This window comes from Tenrec ecaudatus, chromosome 10 (genome assembly GCF_050624435.1).
Source record: "Tenrec ecaudatus isolate mTenEca1 chromosome 10, mTenEca1.hap1, whole genome shotgun sequence".
NCBI lineage: Eukaryota > Metazoa > Chordata > Mammalia > Afrosoricida > Tenrecidae > Tenrec > Tenrec ecaudatus.
The window spans coordinates 135,614,791-135,623,031 of NC_134539.1; the positions used below are offsets into that span (position 1 = coordinate 135,614,791).

Consider the following 8,241-nt stretch of genomic DNA (forward strand, 5'->3'; position numbering starts at 1 on the left):
GGCAGTAGTGCCCCTGCCCTCTGCCCCCCAAACAAGCAAGCACACACCACAGAAGCCAGCTTAGCTGTAAACGACTGGATTTGAGACAGGAGAAGAACAAGTCAGGGGGCTGGGATAGAAGGGTGGGGGAGGCGAGAGAGAGGTTTAAATAGGGGAGAAGGGGGGAGGTTGGCTGGGAGTGGGGGGTGGGCGGGCAGGGAGGGTGGCAGGTGTTTTACAAGAAGGCTCAGGGGGCCAGAGGCTCATCTTGGAATATTTTATAACAATATAAATAAGATTCTGGTTTGCTTTTCCTTTTCGTCTCGTAAAGGAGAGAGAAGTGCAGAGTTCGATTCTGTACAAGGGGGCAGCGGCAGAAGGCCGGCCGGGCGGGTCACTGGGCGTCCACCCGGAAGGACAGCAGCTTCTCGGAATGCATGTTGTTCAGGGTCCGCAGGTCCGGCAGCTTGAGCAGCAGCTTGGTGAAGCGGGAAGTCTCCAAGGGCCGGTTCTTCAGCACCAGAGCCCGAAGAGCCCGCAGCAGCGTCTCCTGGAGCTGCTCCACAGAAGCGGAATCCTCGGTGCCCGAGCGGTCTGTGGGGAGGACGACAGCAGTGAGGCAGGCTCCTCCTCAAGCTCCTCCTCTGATGAGGACCCAGAGGCCTTCGAGGACCCGGCCAGCAAGGCGGCCTCCCTCCCTGAAGCCCCTGAGGGGGCCCTCTCCGGAGAAGGAGGAGGAGGAGGAGAAGAAGGAGAAGAAAGGAGCCCCCCCTCCTCCTCCCAGGCCTCTGCCCAGAAAGCAGGAGGTACCTGATGGTTCAAGCCGGCCTCCTCCCACCCCAGCCCGCCAGCCCACTCTCCTCCTTCCCAGAATAGGCCCCCCATGGCACCAGGCTCCCTAGCTGTTGGCCCTGTAGTTCCCGCTGCCTGGGACGCCCTTCCTCTGCCTGGCAACATCATCATACTTGTCCTCTGAAGCCCCACTCAAGTGTCACCTCCTCGCCCAGCTCCCCCCAGGCAGAAATAGTTGTCTGTGCTCCCAAAGCCCTCCCTCGTTCATGCTTCTACTGTGACACTTCTCTCACTGTTTTAGAACTAGTTGGGCATGAGTCTTGTCTCCCAAGCTAGACTGTGTCTTAATCGTGTCTGTATCTCCAGCGCCTGGTGCGGGGCCTGGCATAGCGTAGGTACTCCATAAACGGTGTGTTGAATTGAACTGCGTCCGCCTCCTCCCCGCCCCGCCCCCCCCCGGGGGTGGGGGTGTCCTGTGAGGGCTGGTGAGGGCCTGACCCACCTGCAGAGACAAGCACCACTGCGGTGAAGAGCCCCAGCTCCTCCTCGGTGAGCGCCAGGGAGCTGAGCTTCTCGCTGAAGTCAAACATGGCGCTGAGCAGGTCTCCCATGCCCATGGCGCCGAGCTCCTGCAGGCTGTACGTGGTGCGGCTCAGAAACATCACCGTCTGGTCCTTCACGTTGAACAGTGACGCGAAGCGTACCATCAGTACCTGTGGGCAGGTGGGGAGGGGGCAGGTTTGACAGCCTGCGGCGGGGGGCCAGGGGAGCACTGGCCACTCACCCCGACAGGGTTTCAGAAGGCCCCTGCTGTGCTGTATGGGGTTTCTCACTGGCGTGTGGGTGGTTTCTGCCTGGGCACTAAGAGGCCACGTGGAGGGCTGGGGAACACTCCTGCGGTCTTGGAGACTGCCATGCCTGGGCCTGAGTCTCAGTTGAGACCGGACCCGGGACTGTGGCCATAGGAGTTTGCACTTGCCTAGAAGTGGGGTACCCATGCACCCTCAGTAACAGGGTTGTGAGTTAACACTCCAGCTGAGGCGACAAAAGCCCCAGCCAACCAGAGTAGGGGTGGAAGGGAGGCTGCCCCTTCGTCACTAGTCAGAAGGTCTCAGGTTCCAAGACCTGCCAGAACTCCACCCCCACCCCCCTCCCAGAGACATCTAGCTTTTCTGCTGGACCCCCGCACAAGCTCAGGAGCAGGCACACAAAGGGTTACCCACCTCAAAAGTGCCAGCCTTAAGCAGGGTGACCTGGTCATGCTGAGAAAGGTCACAGAAGCCAGGGATGTGTTTGGCAAATTCTACCACCTCCCGCACGGCCGGCGTGAAGCTCATGGAGAAGTCCTCCCAGATCTCTTGCACGGTTCTCCCACTGCGGCCGTGGGGGTACATGTTCATGGGGCACGCCTACGGGGAGGAGCGTGCGTTGGCCTGGTTGGCTCAGAGGTACTCGCCCCGGAGGATTGGAACCCTGCTTCCGACTAAGGACTGGGGCCCGGCAGGTTGGCCTTTTCAGGGAAAGTAGCAGGCTGGTGCCAGACAGAAGTCGGGGACTCCCAGGTAGGATCCTAAATGCAGGACAAGACGTCCTTCCAAGGGAAGAAGCTATCCCCATCCACTGCCCTATGCTACATCCATTCTCCCCGGCCCCCATCCCTGAGTCCTTACCAGCAGAACGTTCTTGCAGGGCCCCTGCTGAGGACAGTTGGCAGGGACCTCTCCCTCTGGGGGTGGGTACACGTGTGTAGGACAGAGACGGTGCCCATTGTTGTTGGTCTGGTGACAGCTGTGGTGGACAGGGCCCGGGGCCCAGGTGGGTGGGTAGGAAGACGGGGCCTGGCGCCGACCATTCAGGGCTTCATTATGACGCTGCGCAGCCAGGGTGTTGTTGTCATTGGGGGCAGGGGGGCAGCCCTGACTTTCCCAGCGATGGGTTGTGGCTGGAGGGCTGCCCGTGGCATGGTTGGCATTGAAATTGCCAGGTGTGGTGCCCAGCTTGTCATGGGCATAGGTGAAGATCTCTCTGTGGGCCCGGGCCACCTGCGATATCACATCCTCCACGGTGGGCTCAGGGCTTGGGGACCGGGGAGGTGTCAGCTGTTGTGGGAACTGGGAGAAGCCCACCAAGGGTGAGGGGGCTGGGGCTGGGGGTGGAATGGGGCCTGGGGCGGGGTGCTGGGTGGGGGGGCTTTCCAGTGGACACTGGCTGCTCAGCTGGTTGTTGGCCAGGTTCATGGCACTCTGCATCTCGGCCAGCATCCGCTGCTTCTCCCGTTTGGGGATACGCCCAAAACGCACAGCTGTTGCCGGATGAGAACAGCGTCAGGAAGTTCCCATGCACACCCACACACTCTTCCTTCCTTCCTCCTGGGAGGGCGAGCCCCAGGCTGGGGTGTGCCTTGGAAGTGACAACCAAAGCCAGCGAGGCCACGCCCACCAGGGGGGGTTCCAGTGAGGGCTTCCAGTGGGAGTGGCAAGAGGGGCCCAATGGGAAAGGAATATGTGTTTACCAAAAAAAAGGAAATGTGTGTTTACCCAAGATGAAACATGGGCATCCCATGCAAATAAGACCCCGAGGGATGTGGTCTTGGTATGGGACTTCCCCGCCCCCTCTCTCAAGAGGAATACATTCAGAAGCTTGGGACAGGGTGGAGGGAAGTGGGTAGGTGTGGGTATGCCTGCTGCCTCACCATCTCGAGACATGCCCACGGAGAGACACTTCTTGAAGCGACACTGCTGGCAGCGGTTGCGATTGATGCGGACGATGGAGCAGTTCTCGCTTTTCAGGCACTTTTTGTACTGGATGTTCTGCTGGATACTGCGGCGGAAAAAGCCCTGGAGAGCGGGGACAGCCCGGGCTGTGAGCATCTCTGTGTGTCCCAGGGGGGAGGGAGGGGTCCCCTGGCCCCCCCCTGCTCTCGACCTGCCTCACCTTGCAGCCCTCACAGGCATGCACGCCGTAGTGGAAGCCTGAGGCTACGTCTCCACACACCTTGCACAGCAGCACCATGCCGTTCAGCTCTGCAAAGACGGGGGCGGGGCTGAGTGGCCACGATCCTCACATGACCAGACTGGACTGGGCTGGGGCTGCTGCAGCTCCGGGAGTCCCAGAGGCCAGGGGACTGACCATGCCATGAATACTGACTTCGACCCGAGCCCTGGCTACTCACTGGTGATGTTACTGGTGATGTTACTGGTGCTCTTGGTGGGGGACACACGGCTGATGTCCTCCATGGCTACTTGCAGGCCCCCTGGGGGGCTCCCATTATAGAAGGAGGAGGAGGAGGACGACGAGGACGAAGGTGGGGAGTCCTCACTCAGGATAGGTGGCACGGTCCCAAAGGATCTGGCTGGGTCCTGAGTGAGGGAGCCCGTGGGTGAGGGCGGGAAGTAGGCGGGGCACCCCTGGGTCAGGGACTGGAAACTGCCATTGGAGCTGTCACTGTAGAGAGACTCGGGGCTGGTGCGGTTTGGGGAGGAGCCACTGGAGCCAATGTAGGTGATGACGCCACCTGGCGGGAGAGCACAGGAGAAAGGGTGTCAGCCATGAGGTCTTTGCTTCTGGGGCTCCTCCCCACCTGTCCTCCCCACACACTGCTGGGCACCCAGGAGGTTAGCCTGTGTCCCCAGAGGGATCCTAATAAACAGCTCCCCAACTTGTACTAGACGAGGCACGGCCAATCAGCATCCATGAGCCCCTAGTGCACGCTGCTGCTCTGCCTTGGGGTGAGGCACCCCCCCCTGGGGCACAGCCCCTCCCTGTGGGCATTTCACACATGGCCCTCTGCCCTGGAAAAACCACAGCAGCTCATGATTTCCTCATCAATGGCAGAAGAGGGCAGGATGAGCAGCCGGGCTCCCTGCACAGTGTCCAGTCCTCTGATAAACACCTGCCACTTTTTAACACCAAGACCATTCTGAGGCTCCTAAGGCCATGGTGGGAGGGGTGGGTGACCCTCCCGCGACAGGATCAGCAAAGGTACTATAGGCAAAGAACCAGTCCCCCTCCCCCCCGCTGCCACTGGGCACGAGGAAACTAGGTTGAGTAGCCTGTACTTCTGAACGATGCAAGCGGCAGAAGTGGAAGTGATTATCCAGACTGGGCACAATGACCTTGGCTCTTGGGTCACTCGGGACTTTGGCCTTCTGTTATACTGCTAAACCGCTGGCTGTGTTCCCATGGCATTTAGCTGGTAGAAAGGTGACCCCCCCCCCCACCGACCACACCTCTGCCAAAGCACCTAGCTGGCCTGCTGTGGGAGGGGTGCGAGGAGGAGGATCCAGGGCACGTGTAAACTGACACGCACTATTGCACAGTGTCTGCAGAGGCACATGGCTTGCTCACCCACTGACATACACTAAGCTGGGCAGGGACGGTCCTAAAATAGCCCAAGGTTGGTCAGGGCGAACCAGGCTCCCTGTAAACAGATAGGCTCCTACAGTTTTAGGGCTGGGGTGAGGAGATGGGGCTATTTATTTGTTGGCAAGTGAACTTGACCCACTTTGCTCATACCCCCCCGAAAAGGGAAGTGAACCCCTGCATCCAAAAGAGACAAAGATGCTGGAAGGAGAGGGCATGCAAGAGAGTCCACTTCTAAATCTACCACCACCAACTTGCTGGGTGACCTAAGGGAACTCAGGTTCCCCCTGGAGGCCTCGAGTTTTCTTTTTGCACCTCCACCACCTCGGGGGCAAAATCAAAATGGTGAAAGAGACCTAAAAACCCTGTTAGATATGATTCTGGGGTGTAGTTGCTATAGGTTCTTAGAAGGCAAACTGCAGCTTGCTCGGTGGGGGTGGGGGAAACTGCAGGACTAAGGCAAGATTTGCTAAAACAGGAAGAATCTGGAATGTGGAGACGTGGAGTCTACACGCCGTGCAGGGAACAGGTGCAAACCCCGCACAGGGAAAGCAGGAGAGGGGCTGGGCGCGTGAACAAGAGGCCAGGAGAGGTCAGGGATGGCCCCATCTTACTCGCCTTGGGGGCTGGGAGGGGGGGCGGGAAAGGCGGCAGGGGCGGGGGCGGTGGGTGAGTCAGCCAGGCTTCACCCAGATCTCGGCGGGGCGGGGCGGGGCGGGGCGGGAGCCGGGCCCTCAGCCGGCCTCACGTCCCGGCTCCACGTGTGTCTCTCGCACGTGGCTCCCCAACGAGGAACCCCGGAACTCGGGGCCCCGCCCCGTCCGCTTCCCGTCCATCGCGAGCGTCGGCCCCGCCCCGGGCGCCCCGCCCCTGACCGGCCGGTGGGTGGGGCTCCGACCCGCGAGCCGGGCCGGGGCAACCGAGGGGAGGAGAGAGGGAACCCGCGTTGCCTGGGCGACCGGGGGGCGGAGCTCATTATGTAACGGGGCCGGGTGGCGACGACCAATGGGGTGGCGGCCACGGCTTGTGCTGAATGAAAACAAACGCAGCACGTGGGCCCGGCTCCGCAGCCATGTGAGCCCTCCCGGGCGGCCGGGCGGTAGGTGCCCTACCCTGGGCACAGCACCACTCGCCGGACGCCGCTCGGGGCGCTCCCTGCTGTCGCCGAGGGCTCCCCAGTGACACCAGGCCCGCTTCTCAGCCCCTGCAGCCCGGAGTTCCGGCCGCCACCGCCCCTCCCAACTTGGGGGAACTAGGGGAAGGGGTGGAACGGGCTCTCTTTGGGGGAACAGGGAAGCCACAGCCACGGGGGGGGGGGAGAGAAGATGGGCTCCCAGGACCCCTACGCTGTTCACCTCACAACACACACCCCCTCTCCACTTCCCCCCGTTCTGGAATTAGGTCCTTCAAGCTCAAAGGGGCTTTAAGACTCTGAAGTGGGGGCGCCCCTGGACGCATTTCCCGCTCGGAGAATAAGCTGCCCTGGAGAGCCCAGTTGGTGGCCTTCTAGCCCGCCAGCAACCCCCCGGACGGGCCGATTACGCCTCGGGTCGCTTACAAAGTTCTTGCTATAAGGAGGGAGACAGACCGCAAGAGGACGACAGTAAAGGGATCTCAGTACCTGTGTTATTGTTGGAGTCCAGGGTCGTCATGTCTCTTCACCGGCGGACAGCGGTCATTCAAACTGGACCTGGATGCAAACTGGAGGTTCCGATGGCCGCTGTCGCCCCCCGGGCACTGAGTGAGGGCGGGGAGGGAACCCCGCTGCTGGCGATCGGGATCCGGAGCACCCTGTACCAAGGTCTAGGGGTGACCGGACTGCAGCCCTGCAGACGGGGAGGACGCGGGGACAACGTAGGTCGGCTTTGCATGGGAAGAGCAGAGAACCAGCGTGTGGGGGTGAGCCAGCCTGCGGTCGTCCTCACTAGAAGGTAGCAGCGAGGGTCGGTCTCTGCAGCGCCCCGAGTGCCGCTGCGCTGCAGGGTAGCGAATCTGGAGCCGCCGGTGCAAAAGTCCCAGAGAGAGAGGTTCGAGCCAGGAAGGAAGGAAGTGAGTGATGGGGAGAACCCGCACACGGGCGCAAAGAAGCGAGACGTGTGCCCTGCTACGTTCCCTCCTCAGCAATATTTCACTCTGCCAATCTCAGCCGCCTTTTGCCCGCGCCGCTTTGCCTGGGACAGAGGGCTCTGCGCAGGCGCCAGCAGCCCAGGGTTCCCGGGCCGCACGCGGCACTTGAGCAGGTACCATGTGATCCCAGGGAGCGCCTCGTGCCCCAGTGACACACTTTTCCAGCAGCAGGCACGTTGAGCTGAGTGCGCCTGCGCAGCGCCAGGGCTTTCGGGATTTGTAGTCGCGGACAAAGCGGGCCGTTCGCGTCTGTTTCCTCCTTTCTGCCTTGGGAAAACGCTCCGGCTGGAACCGAGGAGGAGCTGAGAACGGGGTGGAGTGCCCTGAAGAGCCAGGGTGAAGTGTTTTCGAAGCTTGTATGGCAGGACCATGTGAATTCCTGGGGAGTGACTGGCAAGCGTGGCTGCTCCCAGGGAGATCAAAGCGAACAGGCCCTTTCTGCAGACCTTGCAAACGTGAGGGCTTGTGAGGGCTTCACGTGAGAGCGGAGCTGACCTTGGCAGGAGCTTATTGGTGACACGGGGAGAGGCCACAGCAGGGGTGGGAGGGTCCCCTGATGTCAGGTGCTTCCGTTGCCTTTGGCAACAGGACCAAGTTGAGCAGGAAAGGAAATGTGTCTCTTTTCCCTTCTGCTCCCTTTAAGAACCCCCCCCAACCTGCCCCCAAGGAGTTGCCATGGGGTGCGGGTGTCCCTAGGGACTCCCTGTTTGCTTTCTGACCCCACCCCACCCACTTGAGGTGACTTCTCCATGAGTCATTTCCTTTTGTCTGGGAAATAAAAAGGACAAGGGAGGGGAATTCTATAGTGAGGGTGCTTTGAGGTCCTAAAGTTATCAAGGCCAGAAGTGAGGCAGGGGCACCCCCCACCCCCACCCACAGTGCTTGAGGGCAGCGTGTAGACTCCACAGAAGATCCTAACTCAGAAAGGAAAAGGAAGATTGCCTTAACACCGGCTTGCTTTGCTGACGAAGAAAATGCGAG

General features: G+C 60.9%; 1 protein-coding gene across 2 annotated transcripts; it reads right to left on the reverse strand.

Moving 5' to 3' along the window:
- Positions 1–60: 60 nt before the first annotated feature.
- Positions 61–7,595, reverse strand: NR1D1 (nuclear receptor subfamily 1 group D member 1). 2 transcript variants are annotated; one of them, XM_075561774.1, is made up of 8 exons: positions 6,755–7,589; positions 3,944–4,285; positions 3,706–3,794; positions 3,464–3,608; positions 2,442–3,073; positions 1,995–2,180; positions 1,274–1,484; positions 61–573 (listed from the first exon to the last, which is right to left on the reverse strand). In XM_075561774.1, exons 1-8 carry the CDS (start codon positions 6,783–6,785, stop codon positions 374–376), a joined length of 1,836 nt encoding a protein of 611 aa, XP_075417889.1. In that variant the 5' UTR covers positions 6,786–7,589; the 3' UTR covers positions 61–373. The 2 variants fall into 2 exon arrangements, with proteins under 2 accessions (XP_075417889.1, XP_075417890.1); XM_075561775.1 differs by lacking the exon at positions 1,995–2,180 and having other exon boundaries at positions 6,755–7,595.
- Positions 7,596–8,241: the final 646 nt, after the last annotated feature.